General features: G+C 46.7%; 1 protein-coding gene across 1 annotated transcript in view; it reads right to left on the bottom strand.

Moving 5' to 3' along the window:
* Positions 1-16186, bottom strand: part of NCEH1 (neutral cholesterol ester hydrolase 1) — a 72258-nt gene extending 56072 nt beyond the window's left edge. The window contains exon 1 of the mRNA XM_062211747.1: positions 15873-16186. Within this exon, the coding sequence (XP_062067731.1) occupies positions 15873-16010 (138 nt within the window). The 5' untranslated portion in view covers positions 16011-16186. The remainder of the gene's footprint in view (positions 1-15872) is intronic.
* Positions 16187-19226: the final 3040 nt, after the last annotated feature.

The following is a 19226-nucleotide window of genomic DNA, read 5'->3' as shown; positions in this document are numbered from 1 at the left end:
GTGATCAATAAATGTCTGCTGAAAAGTCACTGACACTTTAGAAAAGGAACCACGTGTACAGCTGTAACAGTCTCACACTGCACGTTTAAGTGTAACTTCAACGTTAATAAAAAGACCTTAAAAGCAAACCTAGATCTCCCACATGCCTGTAAAACCACAGGAACCAATTTTCATTGCGGCTACATTTACCAGTGTGTATAGCTTCTTTCCCTTCTGTGTCCTATTTTATTGTTTTTACAGCAGTGGGTCCAACACAGAACATAATTACAAATATTCAGCTGTGCACAAGAGAAGCTAGTATTAAGTACAAGCAGGAGACGTCATTCTTTTCTTTCAAATAACTACCTAAACACAACTTGGGTCTACAAGTGTCTGGACTGGAAGTCTCAAGAGAGGACCTGCCTTGCCTTACCCAAGGACCTGCAATGACGTAATATCTCCCCGCCCCCTCTTGCCCCCGCCAACAATCAGTACACAGGTCAGAGTGCCAATAGTCAAAACAGGAGCACAATGAGCTCCTTGGCTAGAGCCTTCCCCAGCCCTCCACAGACATGATGTGGCCAGGACAAAGACCAGTGGAATTTCTCGAAGGTCAATAATGACTGTAGCAGTTAAGTATGCTGCATGATTCCCTGGACCCTCAAAGGATATAGAATTAAAAACACTGCCCATGATTGCCGGCCCCTTGGTGAAGCCAGCAAACAGCATAAACAGGACCAGGGTGGTTAAAGGGCAAGGGAGCGCTGGTCAGAAGACAGTTAACCACTGGTAATACCAAATGAAAGTCCAGTGTTTCAAAGCAGTTAAAATTCTATTGTTTGCCCCCACAATATGCTTTTGTAGACAGGAAACTCATGTTAATGTCTTCAGAGCAATGGAAAATCACTACAAGTAAGTTCCTTCTATAGACATAACCAACAATATTTTTCTTTTCATCAATGACATAGCTATATTTAATCAAATAGAATTACATGATTTTTATTTGGCTCTGTGAGGAAATTAGACTGACAAGTTATTGGTTTGAGTAAGGAACTGCTTCTGTGGCTTCTGGTACACGGAACATTGTATAAAACATTGACCTCTCATCCTTGGCAAAAGTACATTATGTGTATTTATCTTATCAATGAAAAATACTTTTTATTTCATTTTATCTGAAAGACAGACAGACAGAGACCTTCCATATGCTAGTTCACTCCTCAAATGCCCACAACAGCCAGGTCTGGGCAAGGTTGAAGCCAATCTGGGTTATCCATGTGGGCAGCACGGACTCCCCCCAAGGAGTGCATTAGTAGGACAGCTTGAATTAGGGCCAGCTTGAGCCAGGACTTGAACCCAGGCACTCCAAAATGGGATGCAGGTATCTCAAGCTGCACCTTAAACTACTAGGTTTAGATGCATGCCCCATAGCCCATATTTTTAGAGATGAGAAAATCAAAACTTTGTGAGGCTAAAATAACAGTGAGTAAGTAGTTTGGCTTCAGTTCCTGAAATCGTAACTGTCAAAGGTGGTGACTAGGGGCAGGCAGTGTGGCACAGTGGGTTAAGTCATCACCCATGAACCTGGCATCCCATCTGAGTACAGGTTCAAGTCCTGGTTGCACCACTTCCAATCCAGTTCCCTACTAGTATACCTGGGAAGGCAGCAGAAGATGGCCCAAGTGCCACAGAAGATCTTGGAGTTCCAGGCTCCTGGCTTTGGCCTGGCCCAATGCTGGCCCACTTTGGGCCACTCGGGAAGTAAACTGGTAGATGGGAGATCTTTCTCTCTTTCTCTTTCTGTGTGTGTGTGTGTGCGCGCGCACGCACTTCTCCCTCTCTCCCTCTCTCCCTCTAACTCTGTCTTTTAGAGAAAAATAAATGAATCTTGAAAAAACAAAAGTTGGAGACTAAACAAAAGCATAGCCAGAACCCAAACCCCGACACTCCAACATGGGATGCAACAATCTTAAGCAAGGTTTTAACTGCTGCACCAGACTCCTGACTCCTGTATGTGTATTTAAATGTTACACTGATAACTAGAGAGTTAGCGGATTCAATCTAAAATAGAATTGTTAATATTCATCAAATGTGAACTTTTTAAAAAAAGATTTATTTATTAATTTTAAAGGTAGAGTTACAGAGAAGCAGAGGCAGAGAGAGAGAGAGAGAGAGAGAGAGAAAAGTCTTCCATCTGTTGGTTCATTCTCCAAGTGACCACAGTGGCCAGAGCCGGGCCAATCCAAAGCCAGGAGCCAGGAGCTTCTTCAGGGTCTTCCACATGGGTGCAAGGGCCCAAGGACTTAGGCCATCTTCAAATGCTTTCCCAGGCCATAACAGAGAGCTGGACTGAAAGTGGAGCAGCCTGGACTCAAACCGGTGCTCATATGGATGCCAGCACTGCAGGAGGCAGCTTTACCCGCTATGACACAGTACCAGCCCCGTGAACCTTGTTTTGAGGCAGTTAAGAGAAGCTACTCAGCCTGTTAAGATTCCATATTGTAAAATGTTTCCACATAAATGAACCAATCAACTTAAATTGAAAGGTAGTTATTTGGAAATTTAGTGGGAGTTTCTTTACTTTTTCTTTCTGAATATGTGTGTATGTAAATATATTTTTGCACTATTTAGTACATCGGTAGCTTCACCTCAAGTTTTAACCACAATCTATAAAGTATATTTTGACTATTTCCTACCAGCAGTAATAGCTCAGAAGCAATATTGCCAAAGTGAGAGCATGATTTTTGGCAGGCATCCTTGACATCATGCCAACAAACAGGTTGCAGGCGGAAGACACTGCACGTGAAGCCGGGGCTGACACTCTGCGGGCTCCACCAGGCTGCAGGGCTGATGGCTCATTTGGGTCCTCGCATTCCTCAGCTTCTCAGGAGAACTCCACGAGGTTGACCACCCACTGGCAGTGTTTTTTCTGGTTCTGACACTGTTTCCCAGTTTCTTCCTTGTTCCCTCTAGGTTCTGCCTCCTTTGTCAGCCCCAGTTCTCCCAGCAACTCTGCCACAATCTTCTCTCTCAACACTGATTCCTCAGGGGTCTTCATGTATTTCCAGGGTTTCCATTATCCCTGACCTGCCAACAGAGGTCTCTGTGTTCACACAACAACTCACACATACTTTGGCACTGGACGTAGCTCTAGAGCAGGTGCCCTTTGGCTCATGAATTGGTCTCTGCCAATGCCGAGCACATAATAATTGCCCAGCTAATATGTGACAGAGGCTATGGGAAGCTCCATAATTATGGTCGTCAATGGAAGAAGTAGTCAATGTTAAAGTTGCCTTTACAACTTTAGATGTCAAAGTCATCTCCTTCATACATACAGTCTAGATCTCTGGGTGGCAAAGAGAGCAGTCATTGGAGCAAATTCGGAGCCCTTTATTGAGGAAAAGATCAACCCTGTTCAGAGAGACTTCATCACTACCTTCGTACAGACTAGAATTCAAGCAAAGCACTGTAATTTTTATAACAAAATGCCCTGTGAACAGCTTTATCTATGAACAGCACTATGGCAGGTTAAGCCTCTGTCTGCAGTGCCTGCGTTCCGTATATAGATGTGGGTTAAATCACGGCTGCTTCACTTCTGATCCAGCTCCCTGCAAATGCACCTGAGAAAGCAGCAGTGCGTGGGGCCCTGCCACCCACGTGGGAGACAAGGATGAAGCTCCTGGCTCTTGGCTTTTGACTAACCCAGCTCTGGCTTTTGCGGCCATTTGGGGAGTGAAACAGAGGATGGAAGAGGTTTCTCTTTGTATCTCCCTCTCTGTCTATAACTCTGCCTCTCAAGTAAATAAATAAATCTTAAAGCTAAAACTAAAACTTTCCATCAAGTACCTGAAGTCTAAGGACTCTTTTCAAATGACACCAAAAATTCTAAACTGAGTTGACAGCTTGAGATCTTGGACATAACACAGTGATTGTCGAGGAGACGTGTAATTTCTCCAGCTCTCAGAGCATTAACCCTGGACGGAGTATATGGATTTGAATCCTGGCTCTTCCACTTACTGGCTGTGTGGCTCCGGCAGATACTTAAACTTTACCCTCTGAGTCTCGGTCTTTTCCTTTACAAAGCCAGAATAACAATGGTACTTACCTCACAGGATTTTATAAGTTGGGTTAATATAAGAAAATCATAGAACAATCACATTGATTGAATCAAGCCGAGAGAGGCACTGTCATTATCCCCACTTTCACAGATGAAGAAACTAACACTTACAGAAGTCAAGTAACTTGTTCAACTAGTCACACAACTAGTAAGTGCTAAAGCCAGAATTTAAATCTTGTCACTGTAGCCAAATGCAGTTCATGTTAAGATCTATTCTTGTGGGGCCAACACTATGGCATAGTGGGTAAAGCCGCTGCCTGCAGTGCTGTATCCCATATGAGCACCGGTTTGAGTCCTGGCTGCTCCACTTCGTATCCAGCTCTCTGCTATGGCCTGGGAAAGCAGTAGAAGTTTTCCCAAGTCCTTGGGCCCCTACACTCACATGGGAGACCTAGAAGAAGCTCCTGGCCCTTAGCTTGATTGGTGCAGTTCCAGCCCTTGTGGCCATTTGGAGAGTGAACCCGCAGATGGAAGACCTCTCTCTCTGCCTCTATGTAACTGCCTTTCAAATAAAATAAATAAATCTTTAAAAAAAAATCTACTCCTATATAGAAGTCCACAGACCTAAGAGCAGTAACAGATTGACAATAAGGATGAAAATGGGGGCCAACATTGTGATACAGCGGGTTAAGCTGCCACCTGCGACACTGGCATTCTATACAAGCATCGGTTGAGTCCTGGCTGCCCCACCTCCAATCCAGCTCCCTGATAATGCACCTGGAAGATGGCCCAAGTGCTTGAACTCCTGCCACCCAAGTGGGAGGCCTGGATGGAGTTCCAGGCTCCTGGTTTGTCTGGCCCAACTCGAGCAGTTGTGGCCATTTGGGGAGTGATCGAGCAAGTGGAAGATCTCATTCTCTCTCTGTAACTCTGCTTTTCAAATAAATAAATCTAAAAAAAGAGAAAAATATGAAAATAAAAGAAAAAAAGCAACATATTTAAATAGTGAATTGTAGTATACTGTGGGGAACTGCCAAAAATTAGATCTTGAGAAAATATTCCTTATGTGCCAGGTACTGCTCCCAATGCTTTGCATATTATCTAATGAGTGAGAAAGGGGATGACAATGAGCAATGAAGCCTCATACACACACATCATCTTATGAGCTCTTCACAGTAAGTCAATGGGCTAAGTATTATAACTAGTTGCTGGATCAGGAAACAAACTCACAGGTTAAATGCCCTGTTGAAGGTCACACAGTTAGGACAGCTCAGAGTCAGTCCCCTTGATCCCCAGGTCCAGGCTCTTTAAATGGATATGTTCCACAAAATTTGCTAATACTCTATCAGCTGTACGAGATATTTTGTAAAATAAGAGACCTGTAGTCAACTGAATATGGGACTCGGTGAAAATTCTCTTGATATGAGTGTAGTAGGAATTCTAAAATCTTTTGGTTAAGAAAAAAATTTTTTGATTAATTGCTTAACTCAATAGTTCACAAACTCAGTGAATCATAGAACCCTTTGCAATGTGGGCTGTACATTCTTTTTTTTTTTTTTTTTTTTTTTTTTTTTTGCCAGATAGAGTTAGACAGTGAGAGAGAGAGACAGAGAGAAAGGTCTTCCTTCCTTTAGTTCACCCCCCAAATAGCCGCTACGGCATCCCCCAAATAGTCGCTACGGTCGCCGCTGCACTGATCCAAAGCCAGGAGCCAGGTGCTTCCTCCTGGTCTCCCATGCAGGTGCTGGCACCCGAGCACTTGGGCCATCCTCCACTGCCTTCCCGTGCCACAGCAAAGAGCTGGACTGGAAGAGGAGCAACCGGGACTAAAACCCGGCGCCCATATGGGATGCCGGCGCCGCAGGTGGAGGATTAACCAAGTGAGCCATGGCACCGGCCCCTGTGCTGTACTTTCTTAAAACAAATAAGGAAATTATTCTGAGGTTGTCCCTGGACTCAGAGTTCCTAAGCAAACCAAAACCCAATTCAGTGCAAACAGCAAAATGAAGTTTAAGCGGAAGTAATCAGAAACCACTGGTGAACTTCTACCACAACACATTCCACTGGATCATTCCCACATAAGGCCCATGTCTAGCTGCAGCCAGTTAAGTAATTTCTCTGCTTTGCTGCCCGCTTGGTCTATGACAGCTCACTGTTATGCTGCGGAGTGGAACTCTGAGCCTCTTGAGGTTCTGAGTCTGCCTGACTCATCATCATCACTTGGTCTTTGCCCAGATGATTGCTATCAAATTTATTTTGCCTAAAGGTTTTTTTTTTTTTAATGATATTAAGATCTCCCAGAATTAAAATGTGTAAATACATGACATGCTCAGTCTGTCTTGGTGCGATGCATGCTCACAGGACCAGACAAATGAGTTTAGAGTTGGGGGTGGGGGTGGGGGACACAGGGGACCCTGACGGGGACACAGGGGACCCTGATGGGAGACTGTCAGCTGTCGCTGACAGGGCTCTAGGGCTAGCAGACCTGGGTCACAGCCAGCCGCACTAGCAGCTGTGTGTCTGTGAACAGCTTCACTCTGTGGAGCCTTTATTTCCTTACTTCCTTTCTGTAAAATGAAGACATTCATCCTACTATTTCCCTAGGTGATTGTTTACCATTCAGCACGTGGATCCAGCGTAATGTAGAGACCTGCAGTCTATTAGAAGCAGATCATCTTCTCAAAGCAGAACTGACTTGCCTTGCTACAAAAGCTAAGGAAGCAGCGGTTACTGCAGCTCCTGCCTCTCAAGAAGAAGAATTGTGCTACGAAATGGAAGTGGCTGAAACTTGGGAACAAAATGATCCTATCTTAGAACTAATGTGCATACCAAATCAGTGGGGTAAACATCTTGCACTTTAGGAAAACAGATCAAAAAGTTCAAGGTTGTGAGGCTGGTGTTGTAGTACAGTGGGTTAAGCCACCACCTGCAGTGCTGGCATACCATATCAGAGCCCTGGTTGAGCCCTGGCTGCTCCACTTCTGATCCAGCTTCCTTGTCAATGTGCCTGAGAAGGCAGTGGAAGAAGGCCCAAGTACTTAGGAACTTGCCACCCACATGGGACACATGGATGGAGTTCCAGGCTCATGGTGTCAGCCTGGCCCAGCTCTGGTCATTGTGGCCATTTGGGGAGCAAACCAGTAGATGGAAGATCTGTTTGTCTCTCCTCTCTCTGTGTCATTCTTCCTTTCAAATAAATAAAATAAACTTTAAAAAAAAGTCATTTGTGTCCTAGAATAATATTGTAGGACAGGTAGCTCAGAAGGCAGTGTGTCACATCATTCCTCAGGGGTACTCATGTATCCCATTCAGGAAGAAGTAGAAGAGGTAGAATGAATCTGGAAATTTGCCAGTAATTGTTTAAGGAAATGGTTTGTAATTATAACTGATATTTAGCTGGAAACAGATACCTAATTCATTACAAAAAGTATTATGAGGAAGTTAGAAACATAAAAAACCATGAGGTTTGCAAAAATAAAAGTTGCAAAGGACAACAAAAAGCCACTTTTGGCTAAGTTCCAAGACATAAGCACATGGGAGCACCAGGTCAGCCCCTGGGGACAGATGCAGCAGCACAGACACCACAAGAAAGCAGAACCACGGATCCCTATTCTCCCTCTGGTTTCTGTATCACAAATGATCTTCAAACAAAGCAAGACAAAAATACAAGCCCAAAACGGTAAGAAGGAAATTATGACAGGCAAGGAAGCTTACAATTATGATGGGAATCTGTCAATAAATACCCACACGAGGGCCGGCGCCATGGCTCACTAGGCTAATCCTCCACCTCGCGGCGCCGGCACACCAGGTTCTAGTTCCGGTCAGGGCACCGGATTCTGTCCCGGTTGCCCCTCTTCCAGGCCAGCTCTCTGCTGTGGCCAGGGAGTGCAGTGGAGGATGGCCCAAGTGCTTGGGCCCTGCACCCCATGGGAGACCAGGAGAAGCACCTGGCTCCTGGCTTTGGATCAGTGCGGTGCACCGGCCGCAGTGCGCCAGCCGCGGCGGCCATTGGAGGGTGAACCAATGGCAGAGGAAGACCTTTCTCTCTGTCTCTCTCTCACTGTCCACTCTGCCTGTCAAAAAAAAAAAAAAAAAAAACCCACACAAGAGAATAAGCACAATTGCCATAAAGGAAACACAAAATGCTAGCAGAGGGTAGAGAGGGAAAGGAAGGTTGGCTGGCGTTTCAAGGAGAGGATGAGGAAGTCTCTAGAAAAGATGATTTTGAGTTGGTGTTGAAAGATGTGTGGGATGTTGGCCAAAGTGAGAGGGTAGGAGGGCATGCAAGGAAGGCGGGACAAGAGGTAGTGTCAGACGCGTGAGGCTGGGGTTAGCAGGGGTGCCAGCCAGGGTGGGACGAGGGAGTGGAACGGAGAGTCAGCACTCAGGGCTCAGGCACCGGGACCCTTCTACAGCTTTGGCTTGACTGGGCTGGATGGCTACAAGTCAGCTGACTGTAGCCTGGGCATCTGTCCAGGTTTGCCTGGGAATAATTCTGGTTTGAAACTGTTGTCCAAAAAGAAGGGAGAGAAAAAGAGAGAGAGAGAGAAAGGGAGGGGGGTGGGAGGGAGGCAGAGGTTGGGGGAGTGGTGCTGTGGCATAGCAGGTTAAGCTGCCTCTATAACCCCAGCATCCTGGCTACTCCACTTCTGATATAGCTCCTTGCTAAGGAGACTGGGAAAGCAGTGGAAGATGGCCCAAGTGCTTAGGCCTTTACCACTCATGTGGGAGACCCAAATGGAGTTCCAGGCTCCTGGCTTGGGCCTGGTCCAGCCCTGGCTATGGTGTCCATTTGGGGAATGAACCAGTGGATAAAAGTCCTCTCTCTCTCTCTCTCTCCTTTTCTTTCTGTATCTCTGCCTTTCAAACAAATAAATCTAAAAATAAAAGAAAGAACCTGTTTTCCTGGCAAGATTATTAGAAGCAGCCCCTGTCATTCTCAAAAAAATCTTGGTTTGGATAACAAATGATATAGCTACTAGACATATGTAACATGGGACCCTCTGTGTTTAATAACAGTAGTCATAACAATGTATACTTTGAACAGGTACAATCTGTAGAGAGGGGAGTTTCTCAACTGGCACACAACAAATGGGTTACAGGTAGGCCACTCCAGATACTGATATTTAAGTGTATTATAGGGATTACAACTTAAGTCCATTTTTATTCTTTTTTTTTATTCAGTAAATATAAATTTCCAAAGTACAGTTTATGGTTTACAATGGCTTTCCCCCCCCCATAATTTCCCTCCCACTCGCCCCCCCCCATCTCCCGCTCCCTCTCCCATTCCATTCACATCAAGATTCATTTTCTTTTCTTTTCTTAATTTTAGACAGGCAGAGTGGACATTGGTTCACCCTCCAATGGCCGCCGCGGCCAGCGCGCTGCGGCCGGTGCGCCGCGCTGATCCGATGGCAGGAGCCAGGTGCTTCTCCTGGTCTCCCATGGGGTGCAGGGCTCAAGCACTTGGGCCATCCTCCACTGCACTCCCTGGCCACAGCAGAGAGCTGGCCTGGAAGAGGGGCAACCGGGACAGGATCCGGTGCCCTGACCGGGACTAGAACCCGGTGTGCCGGCGCCACAAGGCGGAGGATTAGCCTATTGAGCCGCGGCGCCGGCCAAGATTCATTTTTAATTATCTTTATATACAGAAGATTGATTCAGTAAATACTAAGTAAAGATTTCATCAGTTTGCACCCACACAGAAACACAAAGTGTAAAATACTGTTTCAGTACTAGTTATAGCATTACTTCACATTGGACAACATATTAAGGACAGATCCCACATGAGAAGTAAGTACACAGTGACTCCTGTTGTTGACTTAACAAATTGACACTCTTGTTTATGGTGTCAGTAATCTCCCTAGGCTCTAGACATGAGTTGCCAAGGCTATGGAAGCCTTTTGAGTTTGCAGACTTCGATCTTCTTCCGACAGGGTCATAGTCATAGTGGAAGTTCTCTCCTCCCTTCAGAGAAAGGTACCTCCTTAACTTAAGTCCATTTTTAATAACTTCAAGATTTATCAGAGTTTGCATTCTGACCATTTGCATAATTCTCTTTATAAATCATGTGAATTATGTCATTCAAAACCATACAGTTTCTCCCCAAATTATATCCCATACTTTCAAGGTGTACCACAGAACTCTAACCACCTCCCTGACACAAAAAAGACAGGTCAGGCCTGCCGTACAGTAACTGTGAGAGCTCAGGAAAGGTCAGGACACAAAGAATGCACGAATGACACCCTTCCAGCATGGCCCAGCAGTGAGCACACGCCAGGAGAAGTTGGGGAATTTCCACCGCGGCCCCTGCTTCACCAGTGAAACTCACCATGTGATCCTGAGGATGTCCTGACCGGATCTGAACCTTAAGTCTCCTCAGCTGACAAATGGAACCAGCGATGCCCACCAGTTATTCACGACACAATAAAATGAGATAAGTGAAGCCTTTCACAAAACCCAAAAGGGCTATCTAAATGTACGGCATAGTAAAAAATTATGTTCCTTATGGTCCCATTTCCCTTAGGACTGGTCCCTTCTTCCTCTCACCCTCTCTCACCCGCAGGGGTTCCCTTTGGTAGGAGCCCCCAGGCCAGCTCTCACCCCACACACGTTTGCGTCCACCGCTTCTGCTACTGTGCACTTGCCGCCGGCGCCAAGTCCACATCTCCAGCCCAGCCTCCCTGTCCTGAGCTCCGGACCTCTAGGTGTGGCTGCTGTGCGTGGGCCAGCCCCACTGACACTTCCCACACGGTCTGCCACTTGTCCTGTCAGGATCAGCGTCTCCACTGGCCTTGGGTTCCGGAGTCTGGGCCAAGAGTCATCCGTGAGCTCTCCCGGCTGACTCCTTCCCCTCCTCTGCAGCTACTCCGCTCAGCCTCCCTCCCAAGCAGCCCCCAGCCGCAAGCACCAGGCCTCGCTCTCACCTGCACCCGGGCTCCCTATGTGGTCTCTTGCCTTCACTTTTGCTTTCTTAAATTGCGTCTCTTCAGGCCGGCGCCGCGGCTCACTAGGCTAATCCTCTGCCTTGCGGCGCCAGCACACCGGGTTCTAGTCCCGGTCGGGGCACCGATCCTGTCCCGGTTGCCCCCCTTCCAGGCCAGCTCTCTGCTGTGGCCCGGGAGTGCAGTGGAGGATGGCCCAAGTGCTTGGGCCCTGCACCCCATGGGAGACCAGGAGAAGCACCTGGCTCCTGCCATCGGATCAGCGCAGCGCGCGGGCCGTAGCGCACCTACCGCGGCGGCCATTGGAGGGTGAACCAACGGCAAAGGAAGACCTTTCTCTCTGTCTCTCTCTCACTGTCCACTCTGCCTGTCCAAAACAAAACAAAAAAAAAAAAGATTTATTTATTTATTTGAGGGGCAGAGTTACAGAGGTCTTCCATCCACTGGTTCACTTCCCGAATGGCCACAATGGCTGGAGCTGGGCTGATCTGAAGCCAGGTGCCAGAAGCTTCTTCTGGGTCTCTCATGTGGGTGCAGGGGCACAAGCACTTGGGTCATCTTCCACTGCTTTCCCAGGCCATTAGCAGGGAGCTGGATTGGAAGTGGAGCAGCTGGGACTCAAACCAACACCCATATGAGATGGCATGGCTGCAGGCGGAGGCTTAACTTACTCCATCACAACCTGGCCCCTGCAATAAATTTTTAGAGGAAATTTAACTACCAAAATGTACATCATATTGATATGCATAAGCACATCAACTCCACTTTAGAAGAAGGAAATTTATTTTTGGGCTCCCAGAAAAAGTTTTAAAATACTTTCTTCTGACTTCATGCTTACTGTGGCAATACACAGATATTAAAATAAAGGTAAGATTCCTTGTGGCCTGGAAGGAAAATCATTATATTTGAAATTATCGGGGCCGGCGCTATGGCTCAGTAGGTTAATCCTCCGCCTGCAGTGCTGGCATCCCAAAGGGCCCCGGTTCTAGTCCCGGCTGCTCCTCTTCTGATCCAGCTCTCTGCTATGGCCTGGGAAAGCGGTAGAAGATGGCCCAAGTCCTTGGGCCCCTGCACTTGTATGGGAGACCTGGAAGAAGTTCCTGGCTCCTGGTTTGGATTGGCCCAGCTCCGGCCATTTGGGGAGTGAACCAGCAGAGGAAGACCTTTTCTCTGTCTCTCCCTCTCTCTGCCTGTAACTCTACCTCTCAAATAAATAAATAAATAAAATCTTTTAAAAAAATAAAAACATTATCTTCCTGCTTGTTCTCTATATCCATTTTCATTTTTTCAAACAATGCTGCAATAAAAAGAAAGATTCAGAGAGAGAGAGAACAGAAGAGATTGGTGAGTGATTCCTCACATTTCTCATAAACGGCAGTGCTTTCGGATGAGCTGAGCGAGCCTTGAATCCTGTAAAATGCTCCCTTTTTTACAGCCACAGGTTTGCCTAGATCCAGCATCTCTTACCAAAAAATTCTCTCCAGAGGGATTGCTGGGTTTAAAGCTTCCCAGGGCTGTTGCCAAGCTGTCCTCAACAAAAGCGGTTCCAAAGCACATTCGCTCAGCACTGTACACTTGTCAGTGTCTTCTGCCGTGCTGGAATTGCCTTTTTTTTTTTTTTTTTTAAATCTTCATTTGAATAGCATTTTGAAAACAGTCCTCAGAACTTCCCAATTAGCCCTCTAGTCTCCTGCTGTCAGTCATAGCTAAACTGATCCCCTGCCCCTTCCTGGGCTTGCCCACTGCTGTACCGCTGAAATCTGCCAGGCTACTCTTTTATCCCCTTAGACACTCAGAGCCACAGTATCAACCAACTAATCTGAGAAACTAATCCATGCTAATGAAAAAGGGCTTATTCCCAGAAACATGTATGCAATATAACTTGAGCAATTCAAGGACAATATATCATCCACAAGAGCAAGGCATTTTATTTGTTTTATAGATCCATGGTTCTCGTGTTTTGCTGCAATTGCAATCACCTGAGGCGATTTCCTAAGGAACACTGCTAAAAATACTCACATCCCAGGGATTTGGTATAAATATGGTATTAAGGTATGACTGGGGCATCGGGATTTTTTTTTTTTTTTTTTTACGATTTATTCATTTGAAAGAAATACAGAGAGACTTAACCTACCCCACGGCACTGGCGCCGTCCAGTTAGAGAGTCTAAGCAGCTTTCTCTTAGGTAATACTAGAGGAACCAGGCCGGGCGCTGTGGTGGAGCGGGTTAAGTAACGCCTGCAGTGCAGCATACTATACGGGTGCCGGTTTGAATCCAGCTGCTCTACTTCCGATCCAGCTCCCTGCTAATGCGTCTGGGAAGGCAGAAGAAGATGGCTCAAGTCCTTGGGTCCCTGTACCCACATGGAAGACCTGGATGAAGCTCCTGGCTCCTGGCTTCAGCCTGGCCCGGCCTGGGCTGTGGCGATAATTTGGGGAGTGAACCAGTGGACAGAAGATCTGACTTTCTCTCCCTCTACTTCTGCCTCTCCTTCTCTGTAATTCTTTCAAATAAATAAATAAATCTTAAAAAAACAAAATACTAGATGACCGTGGAAGCAAAGTGCAGTGAACATAATCCCAAAATTCTGACTCCCTGCACAAGACAGAGGAGATAAGGAGGGATACGGGGAGGCATTTGCCAAAGACAACACTAATAATGTAGCACTCGAATTGCTTGATGCTAGGTAGGTACTGCTGTGCTAGGAAGCAAACAACACTAATCTCTCAACTAGCTTCAACTAAATGAGCCATCTGATTCAAACTACAATTACTTGGCTAAGAAGTTTTATGTGGTAGCTCTCTAGGTGTCACTGTTATAAATCCCCTTCCATTTCCATTCCCCACAATCCACACCACGTGGGGACAACTTTTAGAATGAAAACACTTAACGACATCACTAAACCTCACCGCAGGCTTATTGAGTCACTTGTCCTATCTCACAGGGAAGACTTAGGAAAATGTGAAGTGACAGCGCTCAAGTGCTTCCGCAGCTGGAACACACTTTCATGTGTCTGAAGAATCTTCCTGGCATTTGTGATGCTTCGAAATGCAGAAGGGAAGCGACAGGCACCACTTCTCTGCTAAGCCAGTGGGGGTGGGGGTGGATGGGCCACCTGTTCCCTCATCTGTCACACACATCACCATCTGCACACACCTCTGCTCCGTGGGGCACCCAAGGCCTTGCTCTTGAGGACTTGGTGGCCGAGCTGAGGAAGAAAGGCTCTTCCCCCAACTTGGTGTTTCCCAAATTACTTACACGAGGGGAGACTTCTTGGGGAACGAGAACTAAGAATAATCTCTGCAGCCAACACAGCGGCTTGATCACTTTTTCCTGCTTTCTTTAGTTTCAAGTTAACTAGAGTTATTAAAAAAATTCCTGGAAAATTAATACTATGGGGAAAAAAACCATGCATGGATATCAATTTTTGCATCAAAATGAACTCTTAATTCTATTTTTCCACAAACTCTTTGAAGTGCCCTCATACTGTAGACAGCCCCCCCACCCAACTGCTCAAATATCATTGTTCTCCAGAATCTTTGCAGAGTGATCCTTCTAAATTACATAACCGCCTGGGGGAGGGGGGCACAGAATGGGAAGGCGGGACTTCCTGTGGAAGGGCTGGTCATTGCCCCACCATCGTAGTTAACATCACAGTAAGCAGGAGGGAAGATGGGGGTCTCCAGCTTCACAGACTTGTCCTCAGGGACAAAATCAACCTTGGAGGTGGAGAACGAAGCTGGGTTCAGGAAAAGCAAATCCAAACTGTAAACACGCTACGGTGTCCCAGGGAGGGGGTGTGTGAAAGTAAGCCCCCACACCATGTAATCTACCTACACATAATCAAGGAGGACAGGGACAAGGAATAGAAACCCTCTAAGAAAATCACGGTTTTTCTCCCTCTTTCTCCAGCTGTCATTCCTGAAGGAAGGACTTTACAAAGGTTGGGGGAAGGAGGAGAAAGGCTGGTTTTGGAGGTGGGTTATTGAGGTTAGAGCAGGCCGCTTGGAAATGCTGTCCAATGGGACGGCTCAGCCCTGGCTGCAGACTGTAATTTACATTTTAGATTCTCTGACACTAAAAATAGTGCCTCTTGCAATGGAACAAGCCTGAAACAGATTTTCCTGTCCCAGGGGTGGGGAGAACCACACACCCCTGTTACAATAGGGAGAAATGGGATCCTTCCAGGCTAAGGTTCAGGAAAAGGTTATCTCCTTGACAGCCAAGGACGTAAAGAGAGGCCGGGCAAACAGAAAACACACATCCAGCAAAGCGGAGCCGCCGCCGGCACCTTAACCGCCACCCCAGCCTCCCAGCCTCCCGGCCTCCTTCCTGGAGCTGCGCCGGAGACGAACTGGGAGATCCGTGCGGCCGCTCCAGCGCCCCGAGGGCCCTGCCTGCTGCCCCCGGGAAGGAGCGCCGCGAGCCCAGGGCCGTGGGGGCCGGCCCGCCCGCGCCGGTGGCTTCTAAGTGGCTGCCTTCCCCGGAATCAAAACCTAATGCATTTAACTCACTCTCTGCCGGCCCCTACCGGAGAACGAACACGGGGGAGGGGAGGCTTGGAAAAGGCTCAAAGATGGATTCGCTTTTCGATGTTGCAAGCCTAGAGAGAGAGGGCTAGTTATGGCAGGAGAAAGATTAACCCCGTTGCCAAATTCTATCCTGGAACTTCACTTCCCCGGGCACAATCGCAGGCGAGACACGGACCTAGCCCGCTGCCAGAGAGGGGGCGACTGCGACCCCCCGTACAAGCCCCGCAGGAGCATCTGAGCGTGCGACCGCCCCGCCGCGTTCGGGAGACCTTGCGTTCCCGCGGATGGAGGTCGGAATGCTGCTCCCTTCGGGAGACCGCGCGAGAGGACCCGGAGCGAAGCAGCGCGCCGCTGCGCCTCACCACTTGCTGTGCGCCCCGGAAAGTCGCATCCAGCAGCATCAGCTTCCAGGGGTCGGACACGGCGCCCGGCAGCGGGATGTAGACGTAGTAGGCGGCCAGCGCCACCAGGGCGGCGAGCAGCACGCAGGACGACCTCATCCTCCCCGGCTCCGCAGGCCCGCCGGTGCACCCAGGGGGAAGGGGCGACGCCACCCAGAGACCTCCGGCAAGTTTCTGCCTGAGGCAGCGGCTCCTTGGCTTGTTTCTTATACGCCCAGTAGCCAATCGCGGGCGGCGTCGGGAGGAAGTCGGAGCGCTGACGTGCCCCTCGCGGGTGTCCTTGCCAAGTGTTCCAGGCACCCCAGGTTGGAGCAGGCGCTGGCACGGCGCGGCGCGTGGCGCAGCGGGCCCTGCAGGACAGCGGCTTGCATTGCATGCCTGTGGCCAGCGGCTTCTTCCCGGAGGTTCCCCAACCCCCAGACCCGAAATTGTTCCAGTGGGTTGAGTCTCCGTGCAAGGCGCGGGGGTTCTTTCACTCAAAGTGGAGATGGTATTAAGATAGGCATTAAGTCTTCCAGAGCCAGACTTGCCAGGCAGTGTCCTATCTAGCTGAGAAAGAAGGGAAAATCCCTGTAGCTCCAACAATGACTCTCATGCGGTACACTTAGCACCCAAGTCTTGGTTTCCAAATCCCTTTCCCTCCTCGTAGCAGGAAACCAGCCCTTTGGCAGCTCGCTGGAGGAAAGGCGGATTCCAAGGCGGGGCACGTGGCTTTACAAGATAAGCCCGACCCGGCCTGCCGGAAGATAAGGAAGTACTCAAAACATCATGGAACAGGTGGCAGCTTGAAAGATCTCCTGGTGGCTAAAACTGGCATAATTTTAGCATCAAAACAAACTATCATAATAGGCTACAAACCATTGAAAGTCCAGGAATCTATACTAAGATACATGAACAAACAAATAGGGAAAGAGGGAAGGCTTTCATTACAATGGAATGTCAACTATTAACCACAGAAAATCGTAAATAAATGTTAAAAAGAGTGGGTAAAAGCTTGACAAGGGATTTTCATTCCTCATCAAATGACCTCTAATTATTGTTACAAAGTGAAAAAAAACTTACTTTACAGTGGTATGACTTGGTGGATACTAGCTGAATGAAACCTCTTCCAGTGGGCCAATGGTACCGGAAAAGGCATTCAAACCAGGATTCTTGTTAAAGACTGGGGAGAGAGGAGTACGGGCTGAGGGAGAGGAAAGTTCACTATCAGAATTACAACCAGAAATCAGAAAGAAAACATTTGGGATAACTGCTTCATGGAAATAGGCAAGGTCTTAAAACACCTGGCATATGTAAAAATGCATCTTAATATAGTAATTAGAATTTAAAAATCTTTTGAAAGGTTATTTATTTATTTTTTACTTTAAAAATTTTTATTAGTTTGCTTTAATACAGATACTAGGCATATGTTTGACTGTTTATAATAAGTGGTACATACAGAAAGAAAAATACGAGTAAATATAGTTTCTCCCTAGGTAGTAACTCCATTTCTAAATATTAAGTTCTTAAGATGATTGTAATGCTGACCCTCCAATATCTTTCATATATTTCCAGTATATGGCATTCATAACCTAAACATTATTTTACAGTTTTAGAATCTGATTTTATAGACCTAATCAGTAAGATTAAGTATCATAAATCACATTGCTATATCAAACTACAGCACACATATATAGGAAACCCTATTTTGCCAAACACACAAATCCCATTATTCATTGAAGTGTTGTTATTTCCCACCTTTTAAATTTTAATAATTGTCCAAATATGTTAATTTCCATAAACTAAAAATATTTGCTATTTAAGAAACATATACTACCATGATTTTGTTGGTACATAAATGCTGCTGCTGGTGGTGGCGGCAGCGGTGGTGGTGGTGGTGGCATCAGCTGCTGTGGCCCTGGCTGTTGGATGTAAGGTGGTGGAAATTCTCCTTGATTTGAGGAATACATCGGTTCAGGGGCTTGTGGATACACAGGAGAGAATGGTAGTATGAACTGTGGTACTTGCACTGAAGCAGGCATGAACACATGACAGTCAATTGTCTGAGGCACAATGATAATTTTGCGAATCCCGTTTTCTTCTACCACCTGAGACATGTAACCAGGAGGAAGATATATAGGTGGCAAAATACCACTTGGTGACATCAGAGGCACATCAGCAGGCCCTTGTATATTCTGAATGTTCCCATCATTAGACTTGATAGTGAGAGTCTCCCCAGGGTTAACTTGCACCAATATAATTTGTTGTATCCAATAGTGTGGAAAGGAAGGCCATCTGGTATACCTCTTGGGATAACTCATCATTTGTGAGTAATTAGTGGTGTACTGGGTTGCAATGGTAGTGTTCACTTGATAACTCTCCATCTCCTCAAGCGGGCCCCAGCAGCCGTGTAACCCTATCCATCAGCATCCCAGCAACCTATTTATTTATTTGAAATGCAGAGCCAACAGAAAGAGGCAGGTAGAGAGAGTGAAGATGAGTGAACAAAAGAGAGCAGTCAGTAAAATGCCCTGGTCCTGGTCCTAAGCCCATATGGTATGGTTTGAGTTAAGCAATTGATTTTTCTACTTTTACGTGATTGCTTCAATTTTTATTAATATCTCTTAAGTATATGACACAACAAAACCACTACTTAGCAAAATATTTATTTATTTATTCTTAAAAAAAAAAAAGGCACCCAGGGCAGTGGTTTGATGCAGTTGAGATGCTGATTGTGACTCCTACATTAATAAAAAAGTGTGTGGGCTCAAGTGCTGCCTCCTCTCCTGATCCCGACTTCCTGCTGAGGCATACCCTGGGAGGTAGTAGATAATGGCTCAAGTAGCTGAGTCATTACCAAAAAGATTGAGTTCTAGGCTCCTGACTCAGGCCTAGCCCAGCCCTAGCTGTTTTGGGCATTTGGGACATGAATCAGTGACTAGGAGACATCTCTTTCTCTGTCTCTCTCTCCCTCCTTGCCTCCCTCCTTGTTTCTTTGCCTTTCAAATAAGTAAAATATCTTAAAAGTTTAAATTCAAATTTACCCCAAATATCATATACTGTACCATGTGACGTGACTTCCCCACCTAAGATAAAAAGAATTTTCGTCCAACATCTCCTGAGTCCTGCTGCCTGTAAGGTACTGTGATAGGCCCTGTTGTGATGAAGGTATAGCTTCTTTACCTGCCAAAAGTGTCCACTTTGTCGGACAGAAAAGGGTTATTTCAAATGCATACAAAGTTCAGAGGTGTGGTACAGAGGCGGTCAGGGCTAGTTCTGTCCTGGGAGAGTGAGAATAAGAAGATTCACAATGAAAGTGGTGACTGAGCAGGCTCT

Source organism: Lepus europaeus, chromosome 2 (genome assembly GCF_033115175.1).
Source record: "Lepus europaeus isolate LE1 chromosome 2, mLepTim1.pri, whole genome shotgun sequence".
Lineage (NCBI taxonomy): Eukaryota > Metazoa > Chordata > Mammalia > Lagomorpha > Leporidae > Lepus > Lepus europaeus.
This window is presented reverse-complemented; position numbering and strand designations above follow the sequence as displayed.